This window comes from Heptranchias perlo, chromosome 6, assembly GCF_035084215.1.
Source record: "Heptranchias perlo isolate sHepPer1 chromosome 6, sHepPer1.hap1, whole genome shotgun sequence".
Taxonomy (NCBI): Eukaryota; Metazoa; Chordata; class Chondrichthyes; order Hexanchiformes; family Hexanchidae; genus Heptranchias; species Heptranchias perlo.
In genome coordinates, this window is record NC_090330.1 from 28,084,398 (window position 1) to 28,106,226 (window position 21,829).

At 44.0% G+C, this 21,829-nt stretch overlaps 1 protein-coding gene across 2 annotated transcripts in view; it reads right to left on the reverse strand.

Moving 5' to 3' along the window:
• LOC137322854 (microtubule-associated tumor suppressor candidate 2-like) overlaps positions 1-21,829 on the reverse strand; it is a 434,152-nt gene that overhangs the window by 33,315 nt on the left and 379,008 nt on the right. For both annotated transcript variants that reach the window (XM_067985994.1, XM_067985995.1), the window contains one exon: positions 13,947-14,013. In XM_067985994.1, coding sequence (XP_067842095.1) covers positions 13,947-14,013 — 67 coding nt within the window. The remainder of the gene's footprint in view (positions 1-13,946; positions 14,014-21,829) is intronic.

A 21,829-nucleotide genomic window follows, 5' to 3' on the forward strand; every position in this document is an offset into this window, starting at 1 on the left:
TCCTCCCATTTGTGACTGTGTGAGGCCCAAGCCTCATTATCATGCCCGAGAGCTGCGGGCGCTAGGCAAACCGCCCTCTGCAGCTCACCAGTTCTGGGAAAGTGGGAAATTGGCCGGCTCCCATGCTACGCCAGTCCAGGATGGGTTTATGGAGGATCAGTCCCTGGGAGGGCGGCTTAGATGGGTCAGCAGTCAGCCAGAGTTTTTTGGAGGACCACAAGATAAAATTAAAAGTTTCCTGGGCTGTTTTTTGAGCGGCCTCCATTGGTCCCTTTAAGGACTGATGGTTAGGACACTAAATGCCGAGTACAAATGGGCACAGCATGCACAGTGCACGCTCCATCCATCTGTATCTGAAAATTGCAATTGGGGTTCAACAACAGGACCCCAATTTGCATAATTAAACAGCCTCCTGCCTGTTCAGACAGCGAGCTGCTTGTCTCTTTACATGCCCGCCTGAAAATCGCAAGAGGTGGGCCTTGGGTGTGTCTGGGGCAGCCAAGGTGGCCCCCCCCCCCGACTTTCAATTGCTGGCCGTGCGTTTTTCAGGCGAGAAACAGGTGGATGGCAGTTGAAAATCACCCCCATTATTTTTACTATATTTTAATTTTAATTTACGTTATTCCATTTTAGCTGTTCAATACAGTGGGCTTTTTAAACTTGTTTATTTGGGTCCTTACCTGATAGCTGGTTTGAGCCAGTAATAGCTTAATTAATTAACATGAGGTGCGATCAGCTGTTCTCTGATTGGCATTTTTTTTTCCCTGTGGCCTTTGGGCTAGTGTGTAAATTAAGACAGTATAAATTTAAGGTGGTTAATGAGAGGTTAATCTCAAGCTGCAAGAGAACAGTGGAGTATGAAAGGTGAGGAGAGTTTAGCAGTTAGCCTCAGCAGTTGTTGAGTATTAGAGGGAGTTCAGCCTCTCTTTCTAGCATTTTTCCACTAAGCGAATACTCATATTCCTTGTGTTCCTCCCAAAAGTGTATTATATCAAATGTATTAAAATGCATCTGCCACCTGTCTACCCAATTTGCTAACATGTCTTTCTGAAGACTTTTACACCACTGGTCACTAGTTTCCAAATCTCCTACTTTTGTGTTCCCTATACCCAAGTCCAAAGCATCTATGTATACCAAGAATAAAAGTGAACCCAGCACTGACCTCTGAGGAACACCATCTTTTCCCAATCCGAGCAACACCCATTTAACCTAGCTTCTTGTTTTATGTTCGTCAATCAACTTTCAATCCATGCTGCTACATTTCCTCTTATCTCATGCCTGAATTTTGCTAACAAGCCTCTTCTGAAACAACCTTCTGAAAATCCAAATACATTACACCACCTGTATTCCTTCTATCTATCCAATCAGTCACTTCTTCAAAAAACTCTATTAAATTTTTCAAACACTGCTTATATTTAACAAACTCATACTGCTTGGCCTTAATTAACTCATGCATTTCTAAATGCTCACAAATTTTATCAAATTATGCATTCTAAGATTTTTCCCAAAGCTGGTCTATAGTTACCCAGTTTATCCTTTACCCCTTCTTGACCAAAGATGTTACATTGGTTACTTGACAGTCCAACAATATAATTTAAGGGTGATTGAAAAATTGTGACCAGAGCTCCTGCTTTCTGACTTCTTTCAACAGCCTAGGGCACTTGCTATCACAGCTCAGTGATTTATCCACCTTGGGTTCTGCAGTTATGTCTAGCAATTGTTCTATATCCTTCCCTAGTTCTTAGTGTCATCATCATTTAAAAAAATCAATGCAAATATTTATTTAATATCTCCACCATATTTTCATCCCTGAGTGGTGTTACACTATCTTTAACTATTCTTTTACTTTTTATACGCTTGTAAAGACCCTTCCAATTTCCATTTATATTATCTGCTGATTTTAGAGGATGAAGATATGGTGGAGATATTCATAAAGAAAAACCCTGCCAAAGTTTGTGAGGTCAGGGGGAGGTCCCATGATTTAAATGACTTCAGTGGGCTACAGACATATCTGGGAAGTCTCCCCACTGAAGAGGCCATAAAGGCTGTCAGAGGAGTCCAGGGCTGGGAACATAGAAACAGGAGTATGCCATTCAGCACCTTGAGCTTGTTCTGCCATTCAATGAGATCATGGCTGATCTATATCCTAACTCCATCCACCCGCCTTGGCTCCATATCCCTGAATACCCTTGGATCTCAGATTTAAAATTATTAATTGAGCTAGCATCTACTGCTTTTTGTGGGAGAGAGTTCCACATTTCTACCAACCTTTGCATGAAGAAATGTTTCTCTCCTGAATGGCCTGGCTGTGATTTTAAGTTATGTCCCCTTGACCTAGACTCCCCCAGTAGGAGAAAAAGTTTCTCTCTACCCTATCAATTCCTTTCAAAATCCTAAAAACCTCAATCAAGTTGCCACTTAACCTTCTATATTCCAGGGAATACAAGCCTAGTTTATGTAATCACTCCTCATAATTTAACTCTTGGAGCCCCGGTAAGATTCTGGTGAATCTGCACTGCACTCCCTCCAAGGCCTATGTATCCTTTCTAAGTTGTGGTGCCCAGAACTGTACACAGTATTCCAGATGTGGTCTAACCAGGGCTTTGTACAGCTGTGGCAAAACTTCCTCCCAGTTATATTCTAGCCCTCTAGTTATAAAGGCTAACATTCCATTAGCCTTTTTGATTTTTTTTGTACCTGACTACTACATTTTAGTGATCTGTGTACATGGACCCCTAAATCTCTTTGGACCTCCACTGTTCCTAGCTTTACGCCAATTAAAAAATAGTCAGGTCTATCCTTTTTTGGTCCAAAATGGATGACCTCACACTTAACTGCATTGAAATTCATCTGCCACAGTTTTGCCCACTCTTAATCTATCAATGTCTCTCTGTAATTTTATGCTCCCGTCTACACTACTTACTATGCCACCAATCTTTGTGTCATCGGCAAGCTTGGATATATGTCTGGGTCTCCCTTCTGGAAGAAAACTTTAAATGCCCCTGTGGCCCCTATAAAAAGGTGGCAACTTTATTTAAAAAAATGGCCAAATCATCATGGGTCCAGATCTCAATCCTAGTCTGGACCCCAGGCAGAATCTATAACAATCTTTGGACCAATAATTACATCTAACTAAGTATACTAACGCTGACCCCACGCTGTGTTCCATAGAAGATGCAGGGCACCGGAACCCTCATATTTGGAGTCTCTGCCCTTGACCCTAACCCCCTTGTGCATTAGGGTTTGCATGGGGTGAGTTGAGCCTCTGGCCCTAGAAGGCATCCTGGAAACTTGTGTGCCAGGCCATGACCTAACAAATCTAGTTTGTGACCTAGTTTCAGGTCGTTCCGATGGACTCTTGCCAAGGTGCTGATTATCTTTGATATTGTTAGCCCTAATTTTATCATGTGCATCCCTTTAAGATTCAGTTTACTTTTCATCTCTCTGTTCATCCACTTAACTTGGTTCTTTGATGCAACTCTATTCTTTGAAGCATCCTTTTTTTGCTTCATTGGAAAATTTTATTTTGTACTGTTGATGTGTTTGCTAACTTTTCTGTCCAGTAAATTTGGGCCAGATTCCTTTCCATCCAGCTGAACGTTGCTCTTTTTAAAAAGTTCAGCATCTTCACCTCTGACTCTATTTTCCTTTTCTATTCTTGCATTGAACCTAACCTCATTGCATGCATTATTTCCTAGTTGTTCTCCTACTCCCACCAGTTATTTGTCACATTTCACTTCCCATAACTGAATCAAGTAATGCTTCTTTCCTTGTTGGACTAGAAACATACATGATGTGGAGATGCCGGTGATGGACTGGGGTTGACAATTGTAAGCAATTTTACAACACCAAGTTATAGTCCAGCAATTTTATTTTAAATTCACAAGCTTTCGGAGGCTTCCTCCTTCCTCAGGTGAACAAAATGAAATCATTTCGTTCACCTGAGGAAGGAGGAAGCCTCCGAAAGCTTGTGAATTTAAAATAAAATTGCTGGACTATAACTTGGACTAGAAACATACAGATCAAGCAAGTGCTTTTGCATATATTTTTAACAAAACTACTTTTCTCATGTCCTTAGATATTTTCTTCTTTACAGTAATATTTGTATCTTGCCTTTGTGCTCTTCTTTAAGTCATGCATCTTCTTCCAAACCTCCCAGCAGGCCTGTCCTCCCCTATCAAAATCTGATTGTGATGCTCCATTACAGGAGTTACCATGTGTGCGGGGCCTGGTTGCTAAATCAGGTTTTCGCCAGTTTTCATTGAGCAATTAATTATGAATATTGTACACTGCACAACTTCATTAACCAACCTTTTTTTTAACATTTATATTGGTTAAGTGACTCATTAGCTGTTTGAGACGAGTTAACTCATTACTGTAGGTGCATTATGATTGCCACATTTTTTTGTCACTTTTAATGAAGTTGTGTTCTCAGGGAGCACACATTCCAAAACCAAAAATTTCTCTACTGGGTATTAAATTACAGTGAAGAATGGACATCTCTCCTGCTTTTTGAAGATATAGTCCATTATCTTCCATCAAAATCTTACAATAATTCTGGAGAATGCTACAGCTGTGGCTAACCCCAAACCAGTAGCTGTGTATGCAAATCACTCCATCAAATCTTTATATGTGGTATGTCGAAGGTTAGATTAATTTTTAAATTACAAACCATTGTACTTTGATTTTCACTTATTAACCGTGGCTCATTAGGCTCATTAACTGTGATCAATATTCAGTACTTCATATGGTTTCTTTGATAAAATGTCACTAGCTTACATCATCACTGTCTCAGATCAAACTGATATGTAGCTTGATCATGGCAGATGGTTCTTGATATTTGACAGGGCATTATGGAAATTTACATTCAGGCATCCAGAGTTCCTTATAGTATTAGAACATTTGAGAAGGATGGAAGGTGGGCAGACCGTTTACATGCTTCGTCCGAATTTTCTGGAGTGTTTTTGTTATGGCCTAATGGAGACTGGTTTCAAAGTAGGTCATTTCATGTGGCTGTTGTAATTATGTATTTTGATCCGAATAGAAGTAAAGCAACTTGTCGAACCTCATTAAACTCAGGATAAAATATAATTTTTAAACACAAATCAAGTAAAAAAAATACTGACTTAGTGTGTAGTATAACTGCCCACATTCTGTATAGTCCTTCATTATGTATAGACAAATTCTTTGGACAGTTTTATGCTCCTATATAGTGGACTGAAATTCCGCCGCAGGTTACTTCAGCCTGGCTGAAGCAGCACTGGTGCTTTCCCATCAGACTGTTAATATCAGTTGTTTGGAGTAATGTCTTCGAATTGATATTATGCATGTGCAAAATTTTAAAATCAGATTTTTAACATTTACATTTTATGCTATTGCCATGTTTCAAATTTATATTTTGGAAAATTGCTTTTTCTGCTCAGGAATATGAGGGAAGAGAATACTTGTCTTCTTGTATCCATTGTCAGCATTATGCACTCCTAGGGCAGGTATGCATGGGTCAGGTGTTAAGAGTACAGCTTCCTCAACAATGTACCACACCCCCAAAGCAGAAGGGTGACATTCCCATTTCCTGCAGCAGCTTTTCTTATTGGCTTCATCTATAACATATTTCCAATGTGCTGAATTGTAGGTAATTTTGTACCTTAGACAATGAAAACTACAAACATTGGTTAGGATTGTTTAAACTTATTTTCCTTAGGATTCTTACAACTGATAGAGGAAACTCTCATCCAATTCCATCAGTCCAGGATAGATTCAAATCCAGACGGCTGTTGAATTTCAAAATCTTTGTTTGAATCCCTTCAGTCTAGCTTCCACCCTTCTCAGTAACAGGACTGCTCAAAATTATGAATGACATACTCCATGACTGTCACCATGATGTGTTAACCCTCCTTTGTCCTCTTTGGCCTCTCTGCAGGGTTTGATAGTTTGATCGCCTCATGACCCTACGGCTCACCCTGGCCCAGAAGCAGCACACCACAGTCATCAGTGCCTACGCAACAGACGAGATAAAAGAGGCGTTCTACTCTAGCCTTGACCAATCGCTGTCCCGTATCCCAAAAGGAGACAAGCTGATTCTCCTCGGTGACTTCAATGCCAGAGTCGGGAGGGACGCAAAACTTTGGAAAGGCGTGTTAGGCAAGGAAGGCATAGGGAAAGCAAACCCCAATGGAGTCCTCCTCCTGACGAAATGCCTAGAACATGACCTCGTCATAATGAACACCCTGTTCCACCAGAGGGACAAGTACAAGACCTCATGGCAACAACCCTGCTCTAAGCACTGGCACCTAATAGACTACATCATTGTCCGAGCGAGGGACTGCAAAGATGTCCGCATCACCCGCACCATGACTGGAGCCGACGACTGCTGGACTGACCACCGACTAATCCGCTCTACCATCTCCATCAACCTGACCCCAAACCGGCAGCGGCAGAAAAAACTCTGCCGCAGGAGACTTAATGTCGCTGGACTCAAAGACCCTGAGAAGAAATACCTACTCAGCCGTCGCCTTACAACCAACCTGGCGACGACCAACGAACCAGAGCCGCAGAGCGCCCACAGCGTCTGGTCTGCCCTAAAAGCCACCATAGTCAGCACCTGCGAGGAGATGCTCGGTCTCTCAACCAGGAAACACCAAAACTGGTTCAACGAGAACGGTCAGGAGATCCAGGATCTCCTAGACCGCAAACGCAAGGCATTCCTGAATTGGCAGCTCCACCAAAAATCGAGTGAGAGGAAACAAGCCTACAGGCAACTGAAGGCCGAGGTGCAACAAAGAACCCGTGACCTGAAGAACAGATGGTGGGTGGAAAGAGCGCAGGAGACTCAGCAACTCGCCGACAACCATGACGTGCGCGGCTTCTTCAGCGCAATTAAAGCCATCTACAGTCCGAGTACCCAGAGACCGACCCCACTGAGAGCCAAAAATGGAGAGGCGCTCATCAAAGACAGAGAGGCAGTCAACGCCCGCTGGAGAGAGCACTTCGAGGACCTCCTCAACCAAGACGCAGTCCTCGACACAAGTGCCCTCGACACCATCCCGCAACACGCTACCCACCACCATCTCAGCACAACCCCAGCCCGCTGTGAGGTCAAAAAAGCCATTCGACAGCTGAAAAACAACAAGGCTCCCGGCGCAGATGGAATCCCCGCTGAAGTACTAAAATACGGCGGAGAGGCACTCTTGACACAAATGCACGACCTTATCACTCTTGTCTGGAAGGAAGAGAGCATGCCGGGAGATCTTAGAGATGCCGTAATGGTGACCATCTTCAAGAAAGGAGATAGGTCCGACTGTGGAAATTACAGAGGGATTTCCCTACTATCCAACATGGGAAAGGTCATCGCGAGAATCCTCCTCAACCGCCTCCTTCCAGTGGCCGAAAAGCTCCTCCCTGAGTCTCAATGCGGCTTCCGCCCGTCAAAAGGCACAATGGACAGGATCTTTAGCGCGCGACAAGTCCAGGAAAAGTGCAGGGAGCAGCATCAACCTCTGTACTTGGCCGCCTTCGATCTCGCAAAGGCCTTCGACTCTGTCAACCGTGAGGGATTGTGGAGCATCCTCCTCAAATTCGGCTGCCCGCAGAAATGCGTCACGATTCTCCGCCTGCTCCTTGATGACATGCAAGCCGTGATCCTCATCAACGGATCCACCACAGACCCAATACGAGTGCAAACTGGGGTCAAGCAGGGCTGTGTCATCACACCAACGCTCTTCACCATCTTCCTCGCTGCAACACTCCACCCCATCACCATGAAGCTCCCCGCCGGAGTGGAGCTAACCTACAGGACAAGCGGAAAACTGTTCAACCTTCGACGCCTCCAGGCCAGAACCAAGACCACCCCAACTTCTGTCATCAAGCTGCAGTACACAGACGACGCCTGCATGTGCGCACACTCAGAGGTCGAGCTACGAACCATTGTCGACACATTCACCGAGGCGTATGAAAGAACGGGCCTCGGGTTAAACATCCGGAAAACAAAGGTCCTCTACCAGCCCGCTCCTGCTGCACAACACTGCCCCCCGACCATCAAGATCCACAGTGAGCACCTGGACAGTGTAGGTCATTTCCCATACCTCGGGAGCCTCCTCTCGGCTCGAGCAAACGTCGATGATGAAATTCAACATCGACTCCAATGCGCCAGTATAGCCTTCGGATGCCTGAGGAATAGTGTTCGAAGACCAAGACCTCAATCCAGCACCAAGCTCATGGTCTACAGAGCAGCTGTGGTCCCTGCCCTCCTGTACGCATCAGAAACATGGACAATGTACAGCAGACACCTCAAATCCCCGGAGAGATATCATCAATGTTGCCTCCGCAAAATCCTGCAAATCCACTGGCAGGATAGGTGTACCAACGTGAGCGTTCTCTCCCAGGCTAACATCCCCAGTGTCGAGGCACTGGTTACGCTCAACCAGCTGCGATGGGTGGGCCACATTGTCCGCATGCCCGACACAAGATTCCCTAAACAAGTGCTCTACTCCGAGCTCCGCAATGGCAGGCGATCACTAGGAGGGCAGAGGAAACTCTATAAGGACACTCTCAAAGCCTCCCTAAAAAAAATGCAACAGCCCCACCGACACGTGGGAATCACTTGCCCTAGAACGCCCAAACTGGAGAAGAAGCATCCGCGAAGGCGCCAATCACCTCCTGCGTCACCGAGTGGAGCACGTGGAGGCCAAGCGTAAGCAGCAGAAAGAGTGCGCAGAATGCAGAGCGTCTCACCCACCCGCCTTATTAAACACTACCTGCCCCACCTGTGGCAGAGTCTGCAGCTCCAGGATTGGGATATTCAGCCACCGCAGAACCCACCCTCCTGGAGTGGAAGCAAGTCATCCTGGACCCTGAGGGACTGCCAAAGACTACCCCCACTCAACACTCCCACCCCCCACCCCGAGTTAGGGGTCTGAGTTATGAGGGCAGACTAGAGAGAACTTGGGTTTTTCAGCCTGTCTAAGAGGTGATCTTATAAAGGTACACAAGATATTATATGGTATGGAAAAGGTTAATCAGGATTACTACCTTAAATTAAACAGTGGGAGTAAGACAAGGGGATATCGGTTCAAACTAATTAAAGGTAACTTTAGGGCTGATATCAGGAGGTTCTTTGTGCAAAGATTGATCAACACTTTGAATGGGCTTCTGGGCAGGGTGGAGACGGTGAAAACTGTGAATCATTTAAGAAACAATTAAATGCAGCAATGGGGGTCAGTTGTTCTGGATGGATGGATTAAAATGGACTGAATGGCTTTTCTCATCTGCAAATATCTTGTGATCTATTCATCACGGCATTTTAAAGACCTGGATCATTTCCCCTCTCAATCTTCTTTTCTTGAGCAAAGCCAACCTCAAGTCCCGCCTCTTAACTTAAATCTCTAAATCCTAGAATCAGATTGTTTGCTCTTCTCTGAGCATGTTCCTATGTATCAAATAGCCTTTTGAAGGTTAGGTGCCCAGAATTGCTCACAGCATTCCAAGTGTGGTTTCACTATGATCTATATAAGGTTAAAAAACTTATTTTGACTCAGGCTCTAAGAACTAATTTGATAAACTCTCATAATAAAAAAATGACTTTGAAAGTTTTTGTTTAGCCATCAGGAACAAGCAACTTGACTCAAAATAATAAAACACATCGCCAAAGCTGTCAGTAACTGTTACCAAGTATAATAAATGGAAAGCATTCAGTTTGAAATGTATTGTTACTTGCCGCATTAAACAATAAAAACAAATTTAAGTTCGGAGACATATTAAGTGAAAAGCATCAGGAGCCTGAAGCTGTCCTTCGATGTAATATATGGTATTTTTCAAAGCATTAATGTAGAAATTAATGTATGCAATATTACTGTACCAGTGCTTAACACATTTATGTGACATTCCCTTCTCTGCTAGTTTTAGGGAGGTGTGAACCTGCTTATTTTAAATGAGTTAGCTTTCCTTTAATGCAGTTGGCAGCGAATTCCATATGAACACATTATACATCAATATTGAAAATAATGGGGGTAATTTTCAACTTCGGTGGGGTTGGAAAACATGGCATTATCGAAACAGCCATCTTATATACACCCCCCCCCGCCCCGATTTTCCTTTCCATTGTTTCATGGATGTCCGATCTGCCACCACCAATTTTCCATCCCCGCCGATGTTGAAAATTACCCCCAATAATTTTTAGGTTGAAATATGGTAATGTTTAATTCAAAACTGTTATAATAAATAATTAAAGCCAAGTTGCTAGTCACCATATTTGACGGGAATAGACCCAAAATTAATTATTTGAATGATCTAAACAAATCATCACATAATTCAGTGCTTATGTTTTGAGTTTCAGAATGGTCTTTAGCAAAATGCCTAAATACAATTTAAAATGTATATATTATTAAATGGATAGGCTTTGAGATACATTTTCAGCCAAGTGTTTCATGTTTCTTAACCATCATTAGGAATAAAGTAATAATCACAACCACATCATAAAATTTTGATGTTGCAATATTGGAAAATGAGAGACTTGCTCAACACAATCCATAGCAACAGAAGAATGAACCTAACTCATTTTTATTAAAATATCGCCTGTATTAAAAAATTATGATAGGAGTACATCATACTGGGTGAGTAGATCTGACATACATTACGTTTAACTGGAATAGTTATGAGGCACTGAAGCAGAAGAAGGAGCCTTATCACCAGGAGCCATTTTAAAAATCACTTACAAAGAACTATGACTAACTTTAACATTATTTTATTGTTTATGTGCTTTTTAAAAAATTTAAAACGTGGTGCTGATCACAATATCAGTGGAACTATCTTAAACATTATTTAGGCCAACAGTGTGAGGGAGCTGTCATTAATCTAAGGATGCCCCAGAATCAGCTGTTTCAATTCATTCAGCTTCCACACAGTATCAGGGTCAGCAACCCTTCTAGCAATGTCATAAACAATTATTGTTTAAAGAAAAAATATTCAACAAATTGACAGAAGAAAACAAAAGCACGTTTGAGTTATTCAGAATTCTTTGTAACATATGGGCCTAGAAATTTTACAAGCTTCCATTGAGAACACGTCAGATGGCCTTGGTGGGTGACCTCGAGATACTCTGGGCCTTGAGGGCCTGGCTGCAGACTGCAACATCTTGACATGGGCTGGGGAAGTCTGGCCCAGCTGGCCGTGCGGCACTAACAAGGGCACTAGCGGAGTGGGTGACGGGGTGACGTGGCATGCTGTCATCCTGAGAGAGGATAGCAGGTGCTTTTCCCATGGAGCCAAGGCCACTCTCCTGGGACTGCGCTTCAGCACACCTACGGATCTGTGCAAAAACAGAGTGCAGGAGTGAGGTGACGCTCTGAATGCCCCTGTTAATTCTGGCCTCCAGAGCCAAGATGGCAGTCATCTGAGCTTCCATGGCAGCAGCTACTAGGCTGAAGTAACCTGCAGCAGGATTTCAGTCCACTATGGTGTTGATGGAGCTGACCACACTCTCCATGTTGGACAGCATGGTGTTCATGTTCTGCGTGTAGCCCCTACACAGGCTGAGCTGGACTCCTCCATGCTCTGCGACATTGAGTGCAAGCTCTCTGGCAGGTTGCCCAGCGCGTCTAGCATTTCCCTGCTGTATACCCATAAGGCTTATTTGGTAGTCTGGGCCCTGGAAGTCAGCATCGGAGTCCTCTGCACTAGAGCTAGTATGTGATCTCGCCCTCTGGCGAGCTGGGACCTGTGGTGTCCTATCCTCCTGCCTCAGCTCCTGCACAACGGTGGCTGGTGATTCAGCACGTGAAAACCCCTCCTCTAATGTATGCGTGGTACCCGTCTCTGAGCTGGTGCTTGCTAGGGTCAGATTGAGTGACAGTGCATCTTCAGGTAGCCTGGCCTCCTCTTCCTAAAGTGGCAGAGAGACATCCACATCTTCAGCACCTGAAATGAAAGCAATTGACAAGCTTTTAGTGTGAAGGGAGAGCAGAGAGAGATGAGTGGTTGGTGAAAGCAGCTGCAGTTTGTCATGCAGAGGGTGTAAGGTGCAATAGAACTGAAAGAAAAAGAGGATAAGTTGTGAAGAAACCCGACGTGACAACTTTCACCCTGCCTGTGAGTGCCAGCATGTGTTCCTCCGCAGGGGACAGGATATGCAGGCGGGCTCAGCCTCCTCCGGTCACCGCCTCCTGCCTCATGTTGTGTGCGACCTTCTCCTCAAGAAAGAAGGGACTGTGTTAATTATGTCCTTCTGAGGTTTTTAGAGAATGTGCCTGCATTGGTTGTGTGGAAGATGTGATGTGTGGGAAAGTGAGGGTTGAAATAGCGGTGACAGTAGGAGGATCAGAGTGTGAGAATAGGAGAAGAAGGTGGAGTGATGTGGTGCAGTGATGATAGGAGAGTGAATGGAAGCGGGGAGGAGGGTATTGAGAGTAGTGAGGCTGCAGGTGGTGGAGGTGTGAACAGAGAGTAAGAGAGCAGTATTCTTACCTTGATAACTCTGGTGAAGTCATTGAACTTTTTCTTGCATTGCAGCCATGTTCTGGGAGATAAGCTCTTGGCATTAACCTCCTTTACAACATCTTCCCACTGGTAGCGGTGTTGCCTGGAGTGCTTTTTGCCCCCTGGGAGAACAGAATCTCCCACCCCTTACCCACCACCTGGACCAGTGCCTCCAAATGGGAGAAACTGGGGGTCTGATCTGCAGGTCATGCAGCCATTATTTTCTTAAGAAGCATTCCCTGCTGTCTGCAGCCAGAATGCATTTCCCCTTTAAGTGTCATCAGTGATGCCCGATTTACCACCCTTCCTAACAGGCACTGAATAGTGCAGGTAGCTGACAACACCAATTTCATGTGAAACAGGTCATGATTTTTTAAGGACCCTGCTGGTGAGATTCTCTTTTTAAGTTCCCCCAAAGAAGCTATGGAAGATTCTTTTTTATGATAATGTATTACCAATGTAATGCGCTTTTTCTGCTATTATTTCCCATGTAATGATCTGTTCAGTGACTAGAACTATGACAATGGTTTTATACTGGTCTATAGGTGGCACCACGCAGTGTTTACACAGAGATGAAATTAAATAACATTCAAGATTAGGCAGGGGAAAATACCTGATTATTTGAAGATATTTTTGTCCTTATATATAATCCTGAATCATATTTCTAATGATTACTACTCGGCAGTTCCCATCAGCTGAGAGGATAGGGCATTCCTGACTGTGGTCTAGTCTGTAATCTGTGTCAATGCTGTTCCATTATCAGTTAATTAGAAGTGTGCTTACGTTAGTGTACGGTGTAAACATTTGCTTGGTTCCCAAATTAATCTTGATTATACAATGATCAGTTTTTAATTTTTCCTCAATAATACTTTTATTGTTGTTTACCAGTACACATAGATAAATGTGCAATCAATTTAGCTAAGCGCAGTCTATCTCTCATGCCTTAATGGTGCTAGGTAAATTTATACACATGAACTTTCAGATGTTCCAAAGTGCTTATTTTATTCAGTTTAATAAATTCTTGTCTGTACCTCAGCCTAAAGGAATGACGCCCCTTACTTGGAAATGACTCACAGTGATTCAGATAGTATGTATTACTACACTGAAACAATGACCTCAGTTAGGTTGTACTAACAACTAAGGCCCGAAAACATCCATTAACATGAAGCAAAGTTAGAACAAAACTGTAGATATTCATGAAACAGTGTAATTAAGCCTTATGAGATGCATAAGGAGAGTATGCATAATTCAAATGGAGGCTGAGAAAATCATTTGATGACACTCGGGCTACGACAGAACCAAGTTGTGATCTCATCAACAGGATGAATTATTGCTCTGTATTGCCCCATTGGAACAAAAGCAGCCATCGGACCTGTAAAAATATTTCTTTACGTTGCTTTTGTAGGAATTATGTAGACAAAATACACAGTTAGAGGACAGACAGCAATACTTGTGTTACATTTCATTGATCAGCTTACCTACTTCATCCCTGATATGAGCAAGCTCAATGGAGAGTTCTTTCTCTTTGATAAGGGCACTTTCATTCTGCAAATAAAGATAGAAGAAATTAGAATTCAAAAAGTAGGGAATTGCAATACAGGCCGATTTTAACCCTGCCCGCCCGTGCAATCAATGGAATGAAAATCAGGCGCGTTCTATAACAGGCGGGCGATCCACTTCGCCTAGTTACTGCCCAGGCAATGAAGACAAAAATCTACTCTCAGATTACAGTCTATTCTGTATTTCCTGACAAATGACTGTCCTGAGGTTAGCATTCACAAGTACAATTAATTACCAACACACCCCCTGGAGATTTTAGTTAATGTATTTTCTATAAAGACCTCAATTTATTCTCATCACAGTCATTCAATGAGGCCTTCTTATTATCTACTGAACTGAGAAGGTACCTTTTCTGTTACCTGTACAACCAGAATTATCTCTGAGCTGTGAAACATTTAGTAGCTACAAGAGGTTAGTAAATTACAAACTCTGTTCTACAAACTTAACAATAATATCCAAACCAGTCTAAAACCAACGCAAACAAGCTTGTGTTAACACCGGAAAGCCAGAAATCTGAGTGAAAAACTAACTTCAAGAGATAATGAAAGGCTACCACACTGTGAATCTCCCCTCCCATTCAAATAAAAAAATAGCAGCAATAGTGCAACATTATTAAAATGTAGGCTGAAATAGTGAACAAAAAAAATCTTTTTGGGGTTGGCCCTTAATTATAACCTCAGTACTTTTTGACAGAAAATGATCAGTTTAAGTTATCACCGAGGACAGAGATGGGAATTGGGCAGCAGCTTTGAGTATGAACTCTATCTTCAATATTCACAATATAATAACGTTAACTTACAAAGCCATTATAAATAAAACAGAATTTTCTCCTCATAAAACACTTTGACAATCATAAGGCTGGCATCAAAATTATTTAAACTCAGGCTGCACCATAACTTTGATCATCACCCTGTGTCACTGGAACAAAAAGAAACAACGGAAGTTAAATTACCCTCTTGTCCAGACAACCAAAGCAGTAATACAGCTTGCAACAGCAATGGCCCATCCTAGCAGGCTTGGTGATACACAAGCTTGCTTCATTCAGTCGGTCTGCTCACAAGTCCTTTGCTGCAATGATTTTTAGTGAATGCTGCACACTGGCAACAGCTACCCCTACCTGCATGTGGCACTAAGAACTACCTTATTCCTCCTAATATTTCCAGAAACACAGAAAGGAGGAGAAAGATACGGGAAGATCATCGACATTCTGCTCAGGGGGAGGTTACTCTGCCAGTGCAAGCAGCATCAGAGTGAGGCTGATCGATACTCACACAATAAGGGTACGACACTGATTCCATCACTCTTAAAGCTGACAGCATAACGCCACTGTGGGGATTTGTGAATTTAACACACAGAAAAAGGAAAAAAATTCCATTGCAAAAAGTATATAAATCATTGATTTTATGAAGGAAAAGATTCCCTGTAATCAGTTATAACAATGGTATAAATCTACGTTCCAGGCAGCTGGTTGAAGCTCCTGGCCATCTATTTAAAGTAGATCCCTTTAATAAGCCGCTATTTGTTACACAGCCACTAGCTTTATTGTGGTAATGGGTGGGGTTACAATAATTCAAACCCAGATATGTGCAAGCCACCTCTGTTTAGACTGTAAATAAGAACTAAAGTGGCACTGCATAGTACATTAATCAACTCAGATTTGTCCCTTCACTTTGTAGTGTTCCTTTTAAGATTGTGTACACAGCCTGGGTTTTAACACAGAAAATGCTGGAAATATGCAGCAGACCCCATTAGCATCTGAGAAGCAAAAAGATAAGCTAATGTTTTGCAGAAACCTTTTCTTAGAACTGATCTCTACCTGAAATGTTGGCCTGTCTTTTCTCTTTATGGATGCTGATGTATTTTCTGTTTTTATTTCAGGTCTGCAACATTAGCAGTTTTTTCTTTTTATCTCCACATAAGTTGAATGGAGCATTTACATTTCACGAACAGAACTACTTGAAGTAGAAGCGTTCCAGTTTCAGCTCCCTGAGCTCTGGAATTCAGCCTGTTTACACAGCGGAGTGAATTTCATAGCACCAGCAGCAACACTAAACCAATCATTCACCACGATCGGTTAAGAAAGTTAACTTAAAGATACAGCAGTTTAAAGTTGTAAACCTTTAGCATCCATCAAGAAAAATTAATGTGCATTAAGAAAGAGCGAGCTTACATTTACATATTACCTCCCCATCCTCAGGCCATCAAAAGCAGTTCACAGCCATTGGAATAGTTTTGAAGTGTAGTCACTGTTGATATGTAGGCAAATGTGGTAGCTGATTTGTGCAGAACAAAGGCACACAAACAGCAAATGAGAAAAATGACAATTTTTGGTCAAGACGTGAATACTAGCCATGTCATCGGGAGAAGTCCATTATCGTCTTAAGTAGTACCATGGGATCTTTCACATCCACTTGAGCAGACAGGGCCTCCGTTTAAAGTCCTGTCTGAAAGACAACACCTCTGACAATGCAGCATTCCCTCAGTACTGCACTAAAGGGTCAGCCTAGGTGATGTGCTCAAGACATTGTGTGGGGCTTCGATACCACCCGTTCTGCTTCAGAAATGAGCGTACTATCACTGAACCAAGTTGACCCTATCTTCTTGTTACACGTGGTAGAACTGTGCGTAATTACAATCTTTGGGACTAATGACCCACAAGTCTCCTAATTGGTTTTCCTTCGTAAAAATGCAGGCGTTTTCAGTTCAGTGAAACCTCAATAAAATGTCTTACCAGAAGATAGAATCATAGAAATATTACAGGCATGAAGGAGACCATTTGATTCATCACATCCATTACAGGGCTTCATGGCCAGTGCGGACACGATGGGCCGAAGGGCCTCTATCCGTGCTGTATAACTCTATGACTCTATGACATCTCTGCAGTGCATTGACTGAACTAGTCAGAAATCCAGGCCTAATTAATGGTGTAACTATTTCACGAAGATTACGGTGTTACCATGGTTTTACTCTGGTGAAACTGACAGGTCTTTTATTGCAATCCTTGGTGAAATTTCTGTTCAGAATGTGCTGCCTAGTGTGCTACTGAGCCATACAAACCAGGAAAGTCCCAGGTTTTATTCCCAATCTGTGTGGAGTTATCAGATCTCATTCTGATTGACCTCAGTGCTCTTGGGCTAGAGAAGCAAAACTCAGCTAGGGTTTCTGTTCCTCAGCACTATCCACTGACCCCTGCCGGGGAGTACAGGAGTGTGGAGGTCAGGTGAAGGCATAAGTGATGCTACTATGTAAGCGCACACATTAAGAATAGCTACTTGGGTAAGGTACTGGAGCCGGCACCTATGGAACTGTACTATAGCATGAGTCAACTACTGCACGACAGAAAATGGAGGAGGCAATGGGCTATAAATTTGGCCACATGGCGCCCGTTTTGTAGGCACTATGCAGCCTCCTAAGATCCCAAAATGGCATCCAGAATGCATGCGCATGCTTCTAGCATGACGTGCACTGGACGCTATCTTGGTAAAGGCATTTGAGCACGCACAGATAACGAACACCGGCAGCATGTAAAGTAAGGAGAATATGCGATAGATCAGTGTGCAACGCTGATTTAAAGGGACAGATATGATTTTGGAATTCAATGCTCCAGCTAACGCACTGTCTTAACCTCGCACAGCTGAACAGGTCGCAGACGGCCTGGAGGGCCCCCCACCAGCTCTATTTAAAAGGATCATGCAGGATTTACAGGTTAGTTGCTGTATTTTTGCTTCTGGCTGCTGATGCATTTGTACCTGTTTTTGGAGGTCTCCTATACTTGAATACTAGGACTAGGGGACATAGTCTAAAAATTAGAGCCAGGACTTGCAAGAGTGATGTTAGGAAACGCTTCTACAGGCAAAGGGTAGTAGAAGTTTGGAACTCTCTTCTGCAATCGGCAGTCGATGCTAGCTCAATTGTTAATTTTAAATCTGAGATTGATAGATTTTTGTTGACCAAAGGATTTAAGGGATATGGGGCTAAGGCGGGTATATGGAGTTAGGTCACAGATCAACCATGATCTCAATGAATGGCGGAACAGGCTCGAGAGGCTAAATGCCACTGCAGCTTGCTGCCTCCTGTTATGCGCCACCTTCTCCTGCAAGAAAGCAGGACCTGTGTCGGTGAGTGTCCTGCATGATGCTTGGGTGATTGTGCCTGTCCTGACTGCCAGTGTGTGTGACCTGTGAATTGTGGGTGTGCAGCTTGCAACAGTGGTAATGTGTGAGAGTGAGAGGAAGCATATGATTGGAAGAGTTGAGTACTGATTGAAAGAGCTTGTTGGTAGGTGGGTGATGGAAGGGGGGGGGGCGCACGTAGTGTGTGGAGCAGTGGATGCGGCTAGTGGTGCAGTTGGTAGGTGATGCCACTTGACAGTTGACCTCATTCACCTTGACCACTCATGTCAAAGCATTGAACTTCTTCCTGCACTGCATCCATGTTCATGGTACTATGCGCCTGGCATTGACTTCGGCACCCAATGCCTCTTGAGCACATGTCTGGAGGACCTCTTGCCCCCCTGCGGATATAGGATGCCCCTCCTTCTGTCCACCTCTTGCACCAAGGCTTTTAGTGCATCAGCAGAGAACCTTGGTGCATGCTCTCTCGCAGGCCTGGTACAAACTCAGATCGGCAGATTGGTGAGGTCTGGCGTGCAGATTGGAGGATGTGGGATTTAGTAACGTTCAACCTTTATTCAATGTCTTAACATAACTCAACAGTTTGAAAATATAGGGATGGGAACTTCATCTGTGTTTTACGTGTGCGATGTCTGATCTCCATTCAGACTCCCCGCAGACCCGTATCTTATATTTTGCTATTAAGAGGTGCAGGATGCCTTCAAGAAGTGCAAGCTACTCACGCAATATCGGGGCCACCCTGCTGGTGTGAAGTCATTCAACAGCGCAGCCAAGCCTGGCTGCTCGCCGGAATCAGGTAAATGACCAGGCAGCATGGATCTCACGAGCGGCCTGCATCACAACGACCGGGCATGAGTTAATCGTGCACTGCGACCCCCGCGCCCGGATTCGGGGGTTATCGAATTTAACCCCCCATGCTTCTGTTTGGGTGTGTAAATTCATCCTAGGATAAAAATGCTGCTCTATCCTGGGATGGCAATGAAATAGTATAAATGTGAGAATACACAAGCAACTTGGAAACAAGAACAACCTTTCACTTTGAATGCAACTGCGAGAGATCAGGAGAGAGGTACAGCATATTTAATAGCGGCTGCAAATATCTAAAATTCTGGCATGCTACAAAACTGATAAATCACAATCAGGGTTAAGCACAATACTAAGATTTGCATCTGACAATGCTGCACATGTCTCTTTACATGCTCCAGGGAGAAACCTGTTCATATTAATGAAATCATGTTACAAGATCTTTGCCTCACAGAACTGAAACTACCTGAGAGTTTTCAACTATTGGTGGCCTAAATTAGCAAAACTATCCTTGTTATGACTCAGAATATTTTTTTCCTGATTAGATTACTTTAACCATTACCTGACTGAAATGAAAAAAAGTATTTTTATTTGGGGTAATACAAACATTTTTCCCTTTTCCATCTGATTTTGTTTCTTTACCACTCCTTTCCTACAGGCCATGGTTCATTCTGGGATATGGCCCTTCGAGGTTCAGTAGCTTGCCTAAGTTTTTAGTCGTCTTGTGTGAGACTGGACTCTACGGCCTGGATTTTAACTTGGAGCCGGGAAGAGAACGAGGCCGGGGGTGGGGGTGGGGGGGGGGGGGGTGGGTGGGAAGTTAATCAGACGCGAAACCCGTAAGCGAAGTTAGCAGGTCGGAATCTGCGATTGTGACTTAATTGAAGCAATAAATTTTTTCTTCCAGGTTTCGCCTCCAAACTGTGCAGTGGGCATTCTGCGCATCCGCATGATGCGATCTGAAGTCCACTATTTAAAGGGCCAATGCAAAAATGGATTTTAGAGGAAAAAGGAAGAAATGAAGCAATGAACTCAAAGAGAGCAAGGCCAGCGCCCAGATTCACAGATGGTTCCCTTGAGGTACTGCTGGGCGCAGTGAGGACCAGGAGGGAAATAATTTACCCCAGCAATGGGAGGAAGAAACCTGGTTCTGTCACCAAGAAGGCGTGGTTGGAGGTGGTTGTGGAGGTGAGCAGCAGGAGCACGGTGCAGGGTCTTGGATGCAGTGCAGGAAGCGCTTTAATGACCTAACCAGGTCAGGAAAAATGAGTACAGTTGCTGATTCACCCACATCCTGTGGTGTACAACACCCCCCTCTCATTCTGTCTTACCAAGTGTACTCCAATAACATCACTCAACAACAACAACTTGCATTTGTATAGCGCCTTTAACGTAGTAAAACATCCCAAGGCACTCACGCCCACTTGAGTTTCAGCAGCACCCATCCTTCACTTTCTATGCACTTCCTCACCTCCCCATTTATCCATCCACCACCTCCACTCACCCCAATCCTTATGCAATGTGATGCATCTATCTGATAGTCACCCTCACCCATCTATTGGGTGAATACGTGACCTTGTCACTCACAGGTCTGTTCTTTCGCCCCTTTTAGGAGAAGAGAGCGCAAAACGCAAGGGAGAGGACTAGAAGCGGCCTTTCACAAATAGTGCAGCTCACAGATGCAGAGAAGGACACCAGGGAGATTAGTGGCACATCTGCATCCCTCTCAATTAGAGATGGAGAGACTGGGAACTCGCAGATGCCTGGTGACAGAACTTAAACATCTTTCATACACATGTTGACTTTATTTCATCAATGACTGACAACTATGAGAAACCTGAGTATGGTGATTGGCAAGATTGTTACTTTGCCATGACTGATTCATATCACTTTCATTTGTCTTCCAGGGCCTTCACGGGTACAAGAACCATCTTTGGATATTCATAACAACAATTCCTCAGAGGACCTCATTCCTTCTGAGGGTGCACCATCATAGGACACACAAACATGCACCAGCGCAAATACTCGCATTTTGGTGGGTCCTGTTACACAGTTAGTTGGGTGATTCACAACTTGTATGTGAGCATGAGCAGAGACTGGTGGCGGGGCCGCGTCAGAGGGCGCACTCCTCTCCAAGCTCTGCTCAGCTGGACACAAATGCTGAACCCCGGAGGCCGTGCTTGAGGATGAGAATGTTTGTGGTACAGCTCCAATTTTGTGAGGTACTGGAAAACGTGCCACGCACTCGCCACAATAGCGGAAGGGGTGAAGCGTCCAACTCCAACATTAGTGGATTGATATCGCAGGTAATTGCCAGAATGTCAGCCACTGAGAGTGGCCATCTCCACGGAGCTTCAAGCATGGCTCTCAAATGAGTCCACAAAGACCACGACCATGGCCGTGAGATTTTGGAAGCCAGCGTGTCTGCCGTCTTAAATAGGATGATAGATACCTTATCCATGGCCTCACAACGTGGCAGAGTGGTAGGAGTGATATGGCGCTGGCCCAGGAGAGGGATAATGGCGAAAGGGGACATGGAAGTGGGGATTCCACTCAAAGTGCTCCCACGTCTCACCTGTTGCCCCCACCCACCCCCAACTGTACCCGACATGCTGCCTTTTCTCCCGATGGCCAAGTCTGCCCCTGCACAGGTGCAGGTGGAGCAGTCTTTGGCAAGGCCCTCACGGGCTCCAAAACTCAGAGGCCAAAAGTATCTTAGCAGTCAGAGCAGCAACCTGAGCAGCCTGCCTCTACATCTGATGAAATCACAGGGGATGCACCACGGAGAAGCGGTAGGAAGTGTAAGTTCAAGCAATTATAATTCACCAAGGGTATGCACAAGGGTGTTTGAAGAAATGTTATGT